This window comes from Gymnoscopelus microlampas (genome assembly GCF_963454915.1).
Source record: "Gymnoscopelus microlampas genome assembly, chromosome: 19".
Lineage (NCBI taxonomy): Eukaryota > Metazoa > Chordata > Actinopteri > Myctophiformes > Myctophidae > Gymnoscopelus > Gymnoscopelus microlampas.
This window is the reverse complement of record NC_139956.1, coordinates 46,330,672-46,347,688: the sequence shown is the minus strand read 5'-3', so window position 1 is coordinate 46,347,688 and position 17,017 is coordinate 46,330,672. Positions and strand designations below refer to the sequence as shown.

The 17,017-nt window shown below is 42.0% G+C and overlaps 1 protein-coding gene across 1 annotated transcript in view; it reads right to left on the bottom strand.

Moving 5' to 3' along the window:
• Positions 1-140: 140 nt before the first annotated feature.
• Positions 141-17,017, bottom strand: part of LOC311034551 (zonadhesin-like) — a gene marked incomplete at both ends in the record, with an annotated part of 32,869 nt that continues 15,992 nt past the window's right edge. The window contains 7 exons of the mRNA XM_084042431.1: positions 141-170; positions 482-579; positions 1,980-2,144; positions 2,594-2,749; positions 3,350-3,434; positions 5,562-5,827; positions 6,677-6,829. Of these exons, the coding sequence (XP_083898557.1) occupies positions 141-170; positions 482-579; positions 1,980-2,144; positions 2,594-2,749; positions 3,350-3,434; positions 5,562-5,827; positions 6,677-6,829 (953 nt within the window). The remainder of the gene's footprint in view (positions 171-481; positions 580-1,979; positions 2,145-2,593; positions 2,750-3,349; positions 3,435-5,561; positions 5,828-6,676; positions 6,830-17,017) is intronic.

The window sequence follows — 17,017 nt, the reverse complement described above, 5'->3', positions numbered from 1 at the left end:
GTCTCTCCATAAGTGCCCACGATCACAAACTTGAATATAGACAGTGAAGAAAAGAAATGGTACACAAATCCATGAGTCATGCACATACACATGACCTGGTTGAAGACCAGAGGCCTAATATCTCTCTTGCCAAATGGGGATTACATTGGGGGCTCGTCCAAACTTCCCAGCTGTGAGAGGTCAAAGGCAGGTGAATATATCAGAACAATCCTGTCTTTATACCTAGAAGCCTAAAATGGTGAGTTATGCTGAATATGGGAAATAGACGATATACTTCAGCTTGTATATTGGTTATTCTGGTGACCGACACAGCACTCAACCGAGTATAAATTAAGCAAACTATCTCTCTTAGTCAAGAGGGGGGGGGGGGGGGGGGGTGAGCAGTAGATGTTTGTTTTCCCAAGCAGGAGACCGGGGTTCGAATCCAGGTGGTTACACTGGCACACACACAGATTCACCAATGCTCAGTCTCAACAGTTACCGTGACAGTAGCCGTTCCGAGGTAGCGGACTTCCACTGGCTTCCAGGCCTGACCCTGGTTCCCTCGGACGGTGAAGAGAGGAGCTCCAAGGCTGCCACCTGGAGAGATGGAAGAGACGGGATGACTGGATGCCCAAGGAAGTCAATAAGACAATGATATAAAAATAAAAGCAGTCCCTCTTCTCATTATCAGTCCCTTTGCTTGAATAACATGGCACTGAACCATGCAGTGTTGATTGCTTGTAACGTTGGTGTACTACAATCTTACCTATTTAGTCTACAGTTGCACATGTTGGAAGAGTGCCAGGTATGTTTAAAGCCAAGTTGTGCAAAATGTTTGATAGAAAACAAGGCCTTAAAATTCATTGAGTGAAGGTTTCACTGAACGAAGATCAAAGGATTTCGTGCACAGCCGCATACCATTTAAAGGCATGTGCTGAACTTCAAAAGGCAAAACGCCTTGACAAGGCAAATGTCAGTAGCTCCCTTTGACAGCTTTTCTATTTAACCCATTAAGACCTGGAACTGTGTCATTTTTAGATTTGAGCTAAAAAGCATTATATTACACTTTGGGCTATTCAAAAATAGCTGATATACAAGCTCATAGCGCGGTACCGAGTGCTGCGCTACAAGCTTGTAGATCTGCTCTTTTTGAAAAATTGTGAAAATGTGTGCAAATCTTTGAATACATATATTTTTAAAGCGAACATTTTTAACTCAAATCTTTGCTTCTGGGGGGTCTCTGAAACAAGACATTTTGATGGGGGTCCGCGGGCAAATACATATAATTTTGGGGGTCCTTGACATGAAAAAGATTGAGCACCACTGATATAGAAACATACGTTTTTCAGAAAACTTTTGGGATTTAGGAGACATGTAGAATCGGCTTCAGGTCTCAAATGGGTTAATTTTAGGTGGTGCCAAAATAAAGATATCAAAGGGAGCTACAGTGTGGAAACCTTTTTATTGTTTTTGCCAATGTGTGTTCGCATAGAGACATTTGACAAAGCCAGATGTCACCACAGTGGATTTGAACGCACAACCTCCGCGGTAGTGGGCTGGCAATTTACCATAGGCTCTATTCACAGCAGTCATATTATGAAGACATTCACAGGTGTTACCAATTATACTAATGAAGGCTCTGTTCCATTCTGGTTAAACAGAGTCAGGGTGCTGATATTGTTGCATGTTGGCTCACTGGAAACACTCTGCTACACCAGTGGGTCTACAGTTGGGGTCCAGGGAACCTCATGGCCTTCCAAATGGCCCCTTACGGGTGTGTAACTCTGAGAGTGTACAAATCCATTTGGTTCCATTTGCACACTCTCAGAGTTGTGGGGGTCGTGGAAACCACTGTGCTAGACTAAACGGAACCGAGCCTTCATTAGTATCATTGGTAACACCTGTGAAAGAAGTGATAATATGGCTGCTGTGCATAGAGCCTATTGCGCCACCCAAGCGCCCTATATTCTCTACCATATTCTATCCAGGTCTCTTACCTGTAGTGAGGGCGTGTACGCTCAGCTGCATGGTGGTGGCGGTGCCATACATGTAGTAGTAGAAGGAAAGGTCCAGGCAGCCGGTGGAGGCGGTGGGAGGACTTCTGATCTCCGCCGAGGCTCCGATCACAGCGGAGAAGGAGTCCAGCAACAAGTAGGAACCAACTACATTTCAAAGATGACATAAAGTCTACGTCAACAACCACAAAATGAAGGCTTTACAAATGAGATCACCTTGAAAAAACGTTCAATTAGTATCTAGTATCTTTCAGTTTAGAGTACAGGGGACTTGATTGGGGCTGGAGACCATTGGTGGAAAGTAACTACAAGTACGTACAAGTAAGTACAAGTACTCAAGTACTGTACTTAAGTACAATTGTGAGGTACTTCCAATTTGATATACTTTTACTTCTACTCCACTACATCTCAGAGACACATATTGTACTTTTTCTCCACAACTTTTATTTAAAAACTTTAGTTACTAGTTACTTTATAGATTTTGATTATTAGTACAAAACATACAGTACATTAACCACTTCAGCCCTATTTAAACTTTGGTTATTTGAAAATAATAAAAGACATGCCAATTCATACTGCATGAGGAAGCCACTCACATCCAGGTTTGGTAAAGTCATCGTCGGGTCCTGTGCCCTCGGTGTCTGTGGGTCCATTCCACTGTTCAAAGCCAAAGAGGTCAGGATTCTCCGGCAGCGGGGTGGTCCACCCGCACAGGTCACCAAGCGTGTCAAAATCACAGCCAGTCACACAGGCTGGGGACAAGACACATTTAGATCAGGTTTACATATACATGCGACCCCCACCTTCACTTAATGCGGCCCGCAGGTTAATATCAGAATGCTGATATATTATTGATTTCAGCTGTTACAATTCCAAACATGCAAACATGACCCGCTTTAATTACTTAAGTCTATATTAGTAGCTTAATGACTGTCTTTTTTATGTCCAATATATTTGTTTTTAAGTTCATAAAGTTAACATAAGTATAACTAAATGGATTTGAAATGAAATAAAAATGTTACTTTTCAGGATTCCAAAATAAAAAAATAGCACAAAAAAAAAAAACAGGATTCCTATTTCAAGTAGCAAAACTAGCGAAGCTAAAAACGTTTGAGCTTGTAGATCGGCTATTTGTGCTACTCTTGTGTGACATAGAATGGTATAGTAAGGCATTCATTTACGAAAAAAGTTAAAATACGGAGATGTCTGCCCGACAGTATATGCAATGTTGCATGTGTGTGTGTGTGTGTGTGTGTGTGTGTGTGTGTGTGTGTGTGTGTGTGTGTGTGTGTGTGTGTGTGTGGTGTGTGGTGTGTGGTGTGTGTGTGTGTGTGTGTGTGTGTGTTGCTCACTGAGACAGGCTCCTTCGCTGATGACAATGTTGTCCAGGGCTGTGTCACATGAAGAACTGAAGCCTCTCTTGGCCTCAAACACGACCTGCACACACACACACACACACACACACACACACACACACACACACACACACACACACACACACACACACACACACACACACACACACACACACACACACACACACACACACACACACACACACACACACGCACACACACACACACACACTCATCATTTATCAGCTCAAATTTTATAGTGTTTTTTTTCCAAAGGACCAAAAAAAAAAGGTTGACAATCCCCTTCAGAGAAGGCTAACCTCTATATCCCGCAGAGCCACACCATAAAAATCACAGTTTGTTAAAAGCACCCAGATAAGAAGGGATGTTAGATCAATAACACTTCATGTGAATGGCAGTCAGCACTGCCTTGACTTTCTCTCCCAGTGTAGCCTCGCCTTCAAACCGTTGACATAAACGGTGCGCTGCTTTTGACCCGTGTGTGTGAAAATGAGTTTCAAATGAGTTGCGTGCGAGTAATAAACCCGAGGGCCCCACTGTTCCGACACTCCCATCTTAACTGTTTTACAACAACTGGTCTTAAAAAATGTGCGAGTAGCGATAAGATGAGCAGTAAAAAATCCTTCGGCTTGTAAAAAGATGACCGTGTGTGACTCATCTGTGTGTGATTGTGCACACGGGCGTTCGTGCACTTGCGTGTGTGTATGTGTGTGTGTGTGTGTGTGTGCGCGTGCTTACATATGCGCGCACATGCGTACATGCGTGTGTGACTGAATGCCCATGTTTGTCTACATTTATGAGGGAACAATATCTCTGAATGTATATGGTGAGAGAAACACTCCAGGGGGCACATTTTTGGCCAAGCATGACTGCTCCGTGTAAGGGAATACTGTATTTAATGGTTAACGTTTCATTAGATATACAGTAGTTATTATTATTATGGTTAAAGTTCTGTAAGTGATATTTTTGGTCAAAACTACACTTTTTTTTGTTAAAAAGTTAAAGCTCTATATAGTAATCATTGCTATAGAGTGTTTGTTCAGTAACAGGGGTCTCCCCATCTCTCTAGCTCTTGTGTAAAGTAACTAAGTACATTTACTCAAGTAGACTCTGTTCTTATACTATACCGTACAATTGAAGAGAATGTTTGGCCAAGCTTTGAGTGCAAGCGCAAACATGCCTTAGATATGAGTCACAACACTCACCCGGCTCCGTCGGTACTTGAGCAAGGCACTGAACCCTAAACTGCTCCAAAGGAGCTGCCCTTTTGCCCGCAGTATAGCGGGCAAAAGTATAAATAAATATAGTGAATGATGTGTGTGAGCGTGAAGCAGGGTGTTGACGAAGAAGAGCATTCATTCTCAAGCTCAGTGGTTCTCAAGGCGGGGTCCAGGGACTGCTGGGGGCCCTTGATGGGGTTCAAGGGGGTTCCCAGCGAAAAGGTTGATAGTTAAGAACCCAAAATATTTTGCTTTAAAAAGTATTCAAAGATGTGCACATCATGTTCATGATTTTTCAAAAATAGCAGATCTACAAGCTCATAGCGCGGCACGAAGTGACGCGCTATGAGCTTGTAGATCTGCTATTTTTTAAAAGCTAAAGTATAAAATATGGTTAAAAATAGTATTAACTAATTTAGCTGGGGACTCCCTGGAACCCCTCCCCAAGGACCCCTGGGGGTCCCCGGACCCCACTTTGAGACCCAATGACACTGGAGGTCCCAGATATCGTATCAGAGTGGGGGTCATTGAAATGAAAAATTAACCGCTGACCTCCAGTATACACAGGATATATAATGGCAAACAAGATATGACACAGTCATATTATACCAGGTTGTGGCATGGCTATTTTCAAATAGCCGACGGTTGAAAGTGCTCATGTGGCCTATAGTTGCTTCTTTTTGGGCTTATTTTCCTAGACCTGGTTGCTTATTTCTCTCACTAAACATGGCAATGTTAAAAGGCCAAATGAGGAACAGCGCCACAGTTCATACAGCGGCCGAACACAGTATTGCGGGTCGTCTTTAGAGCCCATATTCTGAAAGGACACTGTGCCCTCATTGGCTAAATGACCAGCCAATGAGGAAAAAGTCACGCAAAAGTCACGCAAAAGGGCCAATGAAAAGTCACTACTAGCTGGAGTGTAGATAGAGACCAGGTTTGGCAACCTGGCAAAAAAAGACACTTACATTGATGGTCTGCCCGGACGGTTTTGAAACGGTGACGGCGCCTGCCAGCCAGCCTGGACTCTGGAACCCTGTCTTGGTCCACAGGTCCTCCTCTGAGCCGGGCCTCCTCGCCAGAACCTTGAGCTGGTTGTTGCTGTCAGAACCGTACATGTAGTAGCGGAACCGAACGCACATCGCCGTGGCTGACGAGGAGAGGGCGGGGCTGAGAAGACGAGCCCTCTGCCCATTGGCCACGTTGTCACCCTCATGGTAGATGTAGAAGCCCTCTGGAGGGAGGGAGAGAGACAGGGAGAGACAGGGAGAGAGAGAGGGAGAGAGGGAGAGAGAGAGAGAGAGAGAGAGAGAGAGAGAGAGAGAGAGAGAGAGAGAGAGAGAGAGAGAGAGAGACAGACAGACAGACAGAGAAGGAGAGAAAGATGGAGAGGAAGAGAGACAGACAGACAGACAGACAGACAGACAGACAGACAGACAGACAGATAAGGAGAGAAAGACGGAGAGGAAGAGAGACAGGCAGACATACGGACAGAAAGATGGCGAGGAAGAGAGACAGACAGACAGACAGACAGACAGACAGACAGAGGGGGAGAGGGGGAGAGGGGGAGATTGAAGGAGATAGAAGGAGATAGAAGGAGATAGAAGGAAAGATGGGGGAGAACGAGGGGGGGAGAATTCTTTCATTAAGCATTTTTTCTTTACAACTATAGTCCATAAAATTCAATTTTAGCCTGGTAAACCATCCCGGTCGCGTGAATTCAAATTTCCATATATATATATATATATATATATATATATATATATATATATATATATGTAAATTAATTCAAAGACCGGGATGGTTTACCAGGCTAGTTTGTTGGAGACCTCACTTGCAGATATTGTGCCTTTTTGGTCGGTCAGATAAAAGCACAGCTAAGACCTAAACATGGCATTTATGGTTCATGTCTTGTGGCCTTTATCGCATGTCTCCTCCCATTCTTCCCCACACCCACACCAACTGGACCCTATGGGTGGTAAGGAAGAACCAGGACACCATGCTATACACATGTATGTAATAAAGTGGGAATGCCTGAAGACTAAGTGAAGACCAACAGAAGGTGTCAACACAGTATACTGACCCCCATCGGGATAGTCTCCGTTGGGCCCAGTGCCCGGCGTCGGGGTGGGACCTCGATGTCTGGTCCAGTCGCTGTTGTCGGCCGGCCAGGACTCCTGGGTGAAGCTGCAGAACGGAGCGCTGTCCTGGTTGAAGTCACAGGACGTCAGGACTGCTGCATGGAGATGACAGAGAGACAATTAAGGATGATGTTTGACCATTAACCAGCCACTGTTCTTCACCTGACAGTGAGGAGTGGACTTTCCCCCGCCCGGCTTTCCACCCGCAAACAAGACCAGATATAGCCTCATAACTAGTTCTCTTTTCCAGAAGTTGTGGCATACACATTTCCTGAACTGGGAACACGAGACACCTTCACATTGTGTTTCCAGTTCAAATCTGTTGCTGAGCCAATCAAATAAAGCTATGAGAAACTAACCCGGAACAGGAAATGTTTATGCCCCCTTCTGGAAAAGGGAACTACTGTTATAATTGGGCCGCGTCCTTTAATTCCTTCAGGTGTTACCAATGATACTGATTAAGGCCGTGTTCCATTCAGCAGAGCCTTTCCAGTCCAACATAGTCTCATGTAATCACTTTAGGCTATTTGAAAATAGCCGAAGCGCAAAAGCTTTGAAAATAGCCAATCTACAAGTTGTGAAAAATCATTATTATTGTTTTTTATTGAATATTTTTGGCACTGCCACAATTCTTTTTCAGGTGGGGTTCTGTGGCCAAATACATATTTTTTTGGGGGTCCTTGCAAAGTTTGGAGAACCACTGAACAAGTGCAATCACACTCTCTTAGATAGACTTTTGTCCAGGAATTACATTACAACTAGTTACGGAGCGGTACGTGGTCTACCAACCACCAAGCCTGCACCAGGGCATGGTTTCTGGGGTTCTTCTTCACCATTATCTCACAGATTCCACCCTCTCACATGGCACGCCACCACACTGTTTTACAACATGCTGCATCGATCCAATGTACTATATGATTATATATGATCATATGATGCAGTACTTTATGGGTCCTAAGCTAATCAGGGATACACCCAAGCACTGACATCTATAAGGTCTGCACGGTGTGTGGAGAGAAAATGCTCCCTTCACATCTTTTACACACTTGTTAAAGGTTTCGTTCTTATGACTTGGATACTGAATAAGCAGGAGATAACGAATGATAAAGGTAGAGTTAAGGACAGGGTGGTGGCTGGGTGCGGGCAGAGAAACATGGGTCAGGCGCTGAGCGTGTGTGTCGTGCACACTCTTCACCTGAGTCATTACTGTCAGGTTAAAGGTGATAAATCACCTTCAAGATACACACATACAGTATACTGTTCAAGTGTGTGTGTTTGTGTGTGTGTGTGTGTGTGTGTGTGTGTGTGTGTGTGTGTGTGTGTGTGTGTGTGTGTGTGTGTGTGTGTGTGTGTGTGTGTGTGTGTGTGTGTGTGTGTGTGTGTACATGTCTACATTGGACCCAAAGCATACTTTAGGTCCAATGTATGCACATCAAATAGGTCCAATGCATGTACATCAGATAAGGAAGTCTATTCATCAATTTCATAACGGGAAACTTACCATCCTCCACCTCTGTTTTCACATGACTGTGGAAAGAAAGAAAGAAAGAAAGAAAGAAAGAAAGAAAGAAAGAAAGACAGAAAGAAAGAAAGAAAGACAAATACATTTGCATTGAAATACAGAATCCAAAGCCACACTATATCTCAATATAATCTAATAACGTGAATGAAAGTTAATTGTTACAAAAGACTATGTTTATTCCCAAAGATCCTTTGACAGTATAAGATTGTTTCACAGCAATCACCTTAAAGGTATACGCGGGAGTTCAGAGGTAAATAAACACCAGCAGTACTTTTCCCCGACCACCAGGGGGTGACGCAGGAGGGAGTTCCATAGCGAGGTACTTTTTAAGGGATGGTGCCCGAAAACAGGTTGCTTTATTGGGATACAATATGCGGAAATTCCCGCCCTGCTGGTTCTCTGAATTTTTATTTTTAAATAGGCTCTTTCATGATAAATTGACCACATATATGAAGTTAAACAACTAAATTCTATCCACACGCTATCTTAAAAGTAAATTCTGTGCCTCAAAAACGAAGTTTGAGAGCGTTTTAAAACCGAAAGTAAACGTTCATACGGACACGGACGCGCACGGACGCGCACGGACGCGCACATGCGTGCGTTAATTTACGTCCCGGACATAAACATAGAACACATAAACATTAGGGAAAATACGGATTTCAGAAGGAGGACTGTGTTTCAATGGAGGAAAACACCCCAGCATCATTATATAGTGGCTGATAGAGGGGAAAAAATGCTAAATATATATATATATATTTTAAATTTAGGCTTAATGTTCCCTACAATACCTTTAATTTAACTCAAATAGTATAAATAAGTACTTCATAAACGAATAAGTCTGCAGCGTCAATTTCTCAAAATATTGCGGTAAATGTGACATTAAAATGAACATGAACAATAATATATATATATATATATATATATATATATATATATATATATATATATATATATATATGTATTTAAAAAAAATCGGCCTACAGTATATTATGGAAACGTATGTAATTATTTAAAAAATAAACCATTTAACTCAAATTGTTCTGAAGACAAAACACAATATTAACACAACAATTAAGGCATCACATTGAATTAGAAGGCCAAAGTTACTGATCCGGCCCCTCTATAAAGGGGCCCCTCTCTAAACAGGCCCCTTTGTGCAGGCCTAGATGAGTTAAAGACTGAAGGTGACCAGAATCCTCAAACAACCCAAGGAGCTCAGAGTCAGACTAGCGTCTACTTTTAAATAATAATGTAATAACGTTATACATGCATGCTTAAAATGTGATACATTATCATATTACACACACATTATTTGTAGATGTACTGTTACACGTGTAATACAAGAAAAAGCTTGTATTTAAATTGTTAGTAATAACTATCATAACATATCCTTAATGCCCTTTTGTTCCTTTTCTCAAAAAGGAAACACACTTACAATGTACAATTTAGGCATTTGGCAGACGCTCTTATCCATGTATAGTGTAAAAATGTATCCGTACAATAAATTATAGGATGCCAGGTAAGCAATGAATGACTTATAGCATCACTGTATCAATGTCAGCCCACTCACCCATGCTGTGTCTGTGGCTCTGCGGTGCACCCCCTTATCCATAACAGGACACCTAGAAATCTTAACGTTTGCATGGCTAACTGTACTAGTTAGCAGGCAATGAGGACAGGGGACAGGGAGCGCAGGTCTTTTATACAGGACAGGTATACAGGAAGGATGGTGGGGACAGGTGGGAGAGGGGAGGAGGAGGAGGAGGGGGGGGGTCGTGGGGTGTGTGTGTGGGTGGAGGGGGGCGTCGCACTGAAGATGCCATCATCGCCACGCTCACCTACATGGGATTGCCCCTGCATTACTGCGCACATTGCAAAACACGTAATGAGTAACTGATAAGTGATAGGGGTGTGTGTGTGTGTGTGTGTGTGTGTGTGTGTGTGTGCGCGCGCGCGCGCGAGCGTACTTGCTTGTTTGTGTATGTGTATATGAGTGTTATGGTTTCATAGGTGGGGTGGGGAGGGTCAGTGTTCAGACTGTACTCTATGTTTCAAATCAGTGCCAACTCTGCGCTGTAAAATATTAAAGTTTATTGTGTCATTTGAGCTTTGATTACAAGGACACACCTATAGACTCATTCAGAGAACCATGCAGTGGCCTATCTAAGACCAGCAGCTCTGTATTTCATTTTCATTTATGTTAATTTTCTTCTTATTTATCTAGGTTTGGTTCTGGACTCCTACTACGACCAGTACATCTCCTGTGTTTCATTCTAAAATCTTGAATGTATGCCTTTAACCCATTAAGACCTGAGGCCGATTCTACATGTCTTCTACAGAAAATCTTAAAAGTTTTCTGAAAAACCTATGTTTCTATATCAGTGGTGCTCAAACATGGGGTCCTTGGCATTTTCATGTCAAGGACCCCCACAAAATATATATATTTGGCCGTGGACCCCCATCTCAAAATATTTGGTTCCAGGGACTCCCAGAAGCAAAGATTAGAGTAAAAAACTATTTGCTTTAAAAATATATATATTCAAAGATACTGTACAAATGTTCATGATTTGTGTATAGCCAAAGTATATGGCTAAAATCTAAAATGACACAGATATGCTTTCCCGGATTGAAGGGGATAACAGACGCTCTTACAAGTGGAAAATCAGAATAAATACGATACCAGCTAAACATCAAACCTGGCATGTGTCTAAACCAGTGCTTTGCATAGTGGGTTCCAGGTGGGGACCGCCGGTGGTCCTCGAGGGGGACAGGGAGTCCCCAGCAAAATGAGGCACAGTTAAATGTCACACATTTCACAAACCAGAAACCAGAATGTGGGGACCCCGACCCACAGGTTGAGAACCGCTGATCTAAACAACATGGACATGTCTACATAAAATTACACATAACATTTAGGCCGTTGCTATGACACTTGGGTTTCCCTCCCGAGGTCAGTAAACGTTTGTGTTATCTTATCTTTTTGTATACGTATATAATGAATATCAATCCAAGGGTCAAACAGATGTCTGACTACAAAATAACATACAGATCGGAGAATAATACAGTTATACAGTAACTTAAATGAATTCCAACAATTTGTGTCCATTCCCTATATTTGTTGTTCTTTTTTTATTTATTTAGATTTAGAGTAGCCAATATTTCCCCCCCCCCCCCTATTTTTAGGCCACTTAATTCCTCCCCACACACATTTCTGTGTTATCACTGCTGTCGTATCCTACTGACTCACCTGCCCGTGAGGAGCCCCCACCGGGAGGACATGGAGCCTTTGTCCTACTACTCATCCCATGGATACTTGAATTCATGGATAGTTTTTTGTTTTTGTCGCATTCCTAAGACAATAATTTGATGACCAACGGACCGGTAGGCAGCGGTTTCGGTAGGAGATACAAAGGAGACTCTTTGTGTCTCCTATTGGAACCGCTGCCGGTAATCGAATTATTATCATCAAATTATTTCAAGCTTGTGAAATTATCCATGAATTCAAGTCTCCATGGGGTGACTAATTCATAAAAAAAAAAGTCATTTTGGGGGTGAACTATCCCTTTCACCACTTTGAACCTGGTGTTTAATAATAATAATACGGGTAATAATAATTATAATAATAATTTGAAAATATCACAAAGTATACAGGCAGGGTGTATTTGTTGGGGGTGAGGGGGAAAAAAAACCTTGCCTCTGCTTTTCATATCCCCCCTTCTGGTCATTAATGTTTCTGTCTGGTGGGGATATGCTTTATCTCTGCTTCAGGTCGGACTGAATTAAATCCGATTCCTTTTGTTGAATGTAGTCTGATGTTTGATATCTTTGTTTGATGATTTAACCCCACATTTAACTATTTAACCACATTAACCCTGGCGTCCCTACTTTTATTTTTAATTGTAAAATGTAATGTCTAAAATAGCAGCTGCACAAGCTCACAAGCTTGTCAACTGGTACAGCTGCTGTTTTCGCTATTTGTTGAATGAAGAATTACATAGGGCTTAAGTAGTTATGACAATGTTTCAACCTCTGTTTTTTTTCTTTCCTTTTTCTTTTACAAATCAAACTCTAGCTAAAGGGCGTAAGAGGTTAACCATAATGACAGATGGTTTCTGCCATAATGATCCATAATGACCAACTTTAACAGCACATTCACATACTTTTACTGTATCGGACCGGTTGAGAAACTCTAAACCGGTCCCTACCAGTAAATTCCTTACCCTTCCCATATCACAGTTACATTACTCACAATGATTTCCCTGTCCTTTATCCACTCACCCACACCCACATCATTCCATTCAGAGGGGCTTTATTGGCATGTGAAAACACACATTTACACTGCCAAAGCAAACATGAAACAGATCAAACAAAAAATCAAGAGTAAGATATGTATGTACAGTACATTGTACATACATCACCCCCTCCCCCATCACGCACGCACGCACGCACGCACGCACGCACGCACGCACGCACGCACGTTTGTATTACTATACTTGCGAGGACAAACCTTTTAAGATGACAATTTAACGCCATTTTCATGCCTAAACCTTAGCTTAGCCATGTGTGTGTGTGTGTGTGTATACATATATATATATATACACACACACATATATGTTTTTTTTGTTTTTTTTTACCATAACACAACCTTTTTGCTGGACGCACGCGCACACACACGCACGCACGCACGCACGCACGCACGCACGCACGCACGCACGCACGCACGCACGCACGCACGCACGCACGCACACACACACACACACACACACACACACACACACACACACACAGAGACAGATAAAGACAGCACCAGGCTGTCTACGAATCTAGAGTCATTAAAATGTTAATTGATCACTGCATCATTGCATCATCGCACGGTTAATAAGGAACTATTTTCGGCTAGACTTTTCAAATCAATACACACTTGGGGTTTTTTTCACGTACAAACTGCTTGGAAGATGGGAAGGTATGAGGGGATTATTATGAGGGGTGTGTGGGGGGCTTTCAGGTAGGGAGGGGCCAAACATATGAAGGGCACTTTTCTCTAATTAATAGAATCCAAAGGCTTCCTCTGATATCAATATGGTTGGGAGTAATCTGCAGTATACGATGAGTCACATTCAATGGGCTAAACATGTCACACCACTGATAATAATGGTCCATAACCACATGAACCCTAGTCCACCAATTCTGGCCATGTCACTGGCATACTAGGCAAACATTCTGTCATCCTGTCTCCCAATCTACAGTCATTAAAAGGTTACCTAACTTGAATATTGATTCAATGTACGGCAAACATCATTGCACAGTTTATAAGGCAGTTCGTAATTAATGAGGAACTATGTATAGACCATTTAAATCAATGCAAGCTTTAAAATGCATTAAAATGCAATACAATGCAATAACTGACGTGTTTATTTACTGTAGTGTGTTAGAAATCCCCAAAAATCCAAATTAGTATATAATATAATACTAATAATATATACTAATAATAATCAATATTATTGATTATTGACCATATTATGGTCGGCTGTAATGTCAAGAATACCATGTGTCAGATTCAATGGGCTCTCACCACTACTATTGTGTTCCTATGTGTCCCTATTCTGGGCCACATGTCACAGGCCTAATAGACAAACATTCTGCAGAAATAGTCCAGTGTTCATTTGGTGAAAATAGGTGAACATCTGGCAATGTCCTCTATATGCCACATACAACACAGCATAAGAGGGTTTAAGAGGTTCATTCTTTATGAAATCTAACACAACTGGTTCTCACTGTGGTCTACACATGCCTGTACAGAACACAATCACAATCATAATCACAATCTCTCTCTGTCTGTCTGTCTGTCTGTCTGTCTGTCTGTCTGTCTGTCTGTCTCACACACACACACACACACACACACACACACACACACACACACACACACACACACACACACACACACACACACACACACACACACACACACACACACACACACACACACACACACACACACACATGCACGGACGCACCCACACCCGCGCGTGCAGGCCAGGGATCCACATGACATCATTATAAGGGAGTGCTGCTGTCCTTCAGTTTTACACGAGGCACATGCAGAATATCATCATATTCCACCCAGTAGTGGAAGAAATACTCTGATCACTTACTCTCTTCCAAGTAAAAGCATTGTATTCCGAATGTTAGATTTAGTAGAAGTACTAAGGTTTTGGCATCAAAATATACTTACAGCACCAAAGTAAGAGTGCTCACATGATAAAAGAATGTTTACCGGATGGAAGCCGTGAGGTTTCCAGTTCGATCCCAGGCTCCCCCAGAAAAGTTAGTGTCGAAGTGTCCTTGAGCAAGCCGCTACCCTAATAGGCTCTATGCACAGCAGCCATATTGAGAATGAATTGGCCCCCTTCCTTCACAGGTGTTACCAATAATACTAATTAAGGCTCAGTTCCATATAGTGGTTGTCTTATTTACAAGGACCCCAATAGCCTGGGCAGCATTCCATTTTCGGGTATATGATCCGGTCGGGAGCGGAAGTAAAAAAAAGAAAAAGTGGCCGGATAGGCAGAACCGGAAAGACGTCTCACCCCAAAATAGGTCCGTGCTAATAAAATCCTTGATACGGCATTGTTTAGCTTATTTTTTAAATGTAAATGTGCGTGCACTATCCGGAGACTATTTAGCATCGGTATTATCCCACGGGGAAACTCTATTCCATTTAAACCGCAAAAACGGATAGGCAGAACCGGAAAGAGGATTCTTTTTTCTTTTTTTCTTTCAGTAGGCGTGGTCTAGACCGGATCATATGTTGTCTTCTGGAACGCAGACCAGGCTTTCCTCCGAGGTGGAAAGACTGGTGATGCGAGGTTAGGACCCCAATAACTCTGAGAGTGTACAAATGGAACCAAATGGACCCTTACGGGTCCATTTGGTTCCATTCGTACACTCTCAGAGTTACACACCCACCATAAGGGGCCATATGCGAACCAAAATGGAGTGTTTCTAGTGAGCCAACATGCACGTTATCAGCACCCTGACCGGAATGGAACAGAGCCTTCATTAGTATCATTGGTAACACCTGTGAAGGAAGTAAGAAGAAGCCCAATTTCTTTCCAATATGGCTGCTGTGCATAGAGCCTATTGCTCCCAATGAGCAGGTTGGTGCCTTGCATGGTTTCCTCCGCCATCGGTGTGTGAATGAGTGAATGTAATGCACAATCTATGTAAAGCGATTTGGATAAAAGCGCTATATAAATGCACCATTTATATACAATCTTTGCTATTTTCGAATAGCTGACGTATGACATAGGCCATAATTGGTTAATGTATGTTTTGTAATGATCTAAATATGCAAAGTAGTAACTAAAGCTGCATGTGACATTGTTGAAGTGGAGTAAAAAGTACAACATCTGCCTCTGACATGTACTGTATTCAAGTAGAAGTAAAGTATAAAAAAGTATAAATTCTCAAGTAAAGTCAAAGTTGCGGCTTGGATCAAAATGTTTCAATGTTTTAAAGAAAGAATACAATGACTATTGTTTTTTATAATCTGTTTTATATTAAAGTTATAGGGCACCGAAGTCTGACGTAATTTACGCATCCTACCTGGGTCATGTTTTCCCACCCCATTCTGAATTCCCATAGACGTGTTATTTAATATCAAATCAGATAAGCACTGCGTTCGAAAAATAAACAAATGAGCCTGGCGGTTTGAATTCATATGGATATGAAGCATCAACAGACGGCGAGGAAACGCTAAAGTTACCCCCGACAAATTAATACAATTTTCACCAGAAACAGACTGTATCAAATATGAGTGACTGACTATCATAAACGATACAGAGCCGCCTCCCTGACAATATCGCCGGGAAAATGTGTTCATTTTTGGACCACAAATGTTACATGAGACGATTCTAAGATGAAACAATGTCATTCTCCATAGAGAAATTACTTCTGCAACCCAGGGGAAGAACGAGTGACGTCAGGACTTTGGTACTCTGTTATCATTAAAATCGTACATTTTTTTTCAATGATTTTTTAAACATTTGTCCCACTTTCAATATCCTTATGGCCAGTGGTGGAAAGTAACTACTGTAAGTGCATTTACTCAAGTACTGTACTTAAGTAAAATGTTTAGGTACTGTATTTGTACTTTACTTGAGTATTTCCAATTTCCAATACTTTTACTTCTACTCCACTACGTCTCAGATGCAAATATTGTACTTTCACTCCACTACAATTATTTGAAAACTTTAGTTACTAGTTTACAGTTATAAATGATTACATTATAAAACATACATTAACCACTTTAGCCCTATTTTACACATAGGCTATTTGAAAATAGCCGATCAAAGCTCACAACGCGTCGCATCGCGACGCGTTGTGAGCTTGTAGATCGGCTATTTTCAAACTTTTGAGTACTTTTACTTTTGGTGCTTTCAGTACATTTTGATACCAATACTTTAGTAGCCTACTTTTACTCAAGTACATTTTTAATTCCTGACCTTTACTCATAACGGAGTACTTCTACATTGCAGTATTGATACTTTTATATTGGTACTTTTCCCACCACTGCTCACGGCCCACCGGTTGGCCCCGGCCCACAGGTTGAGTTACAGGGGAGTGTCGCTGTGGATGGTTCAGTTCGTCATGACAGCGCACATGAAGGAACTCTCTAGTATGTCCCACCCAGCCACACTGATAGCATTTATCACACAATGCTCATAAAAAGGTATTGCCCTGTGCGGTGGCACCTGAGTCC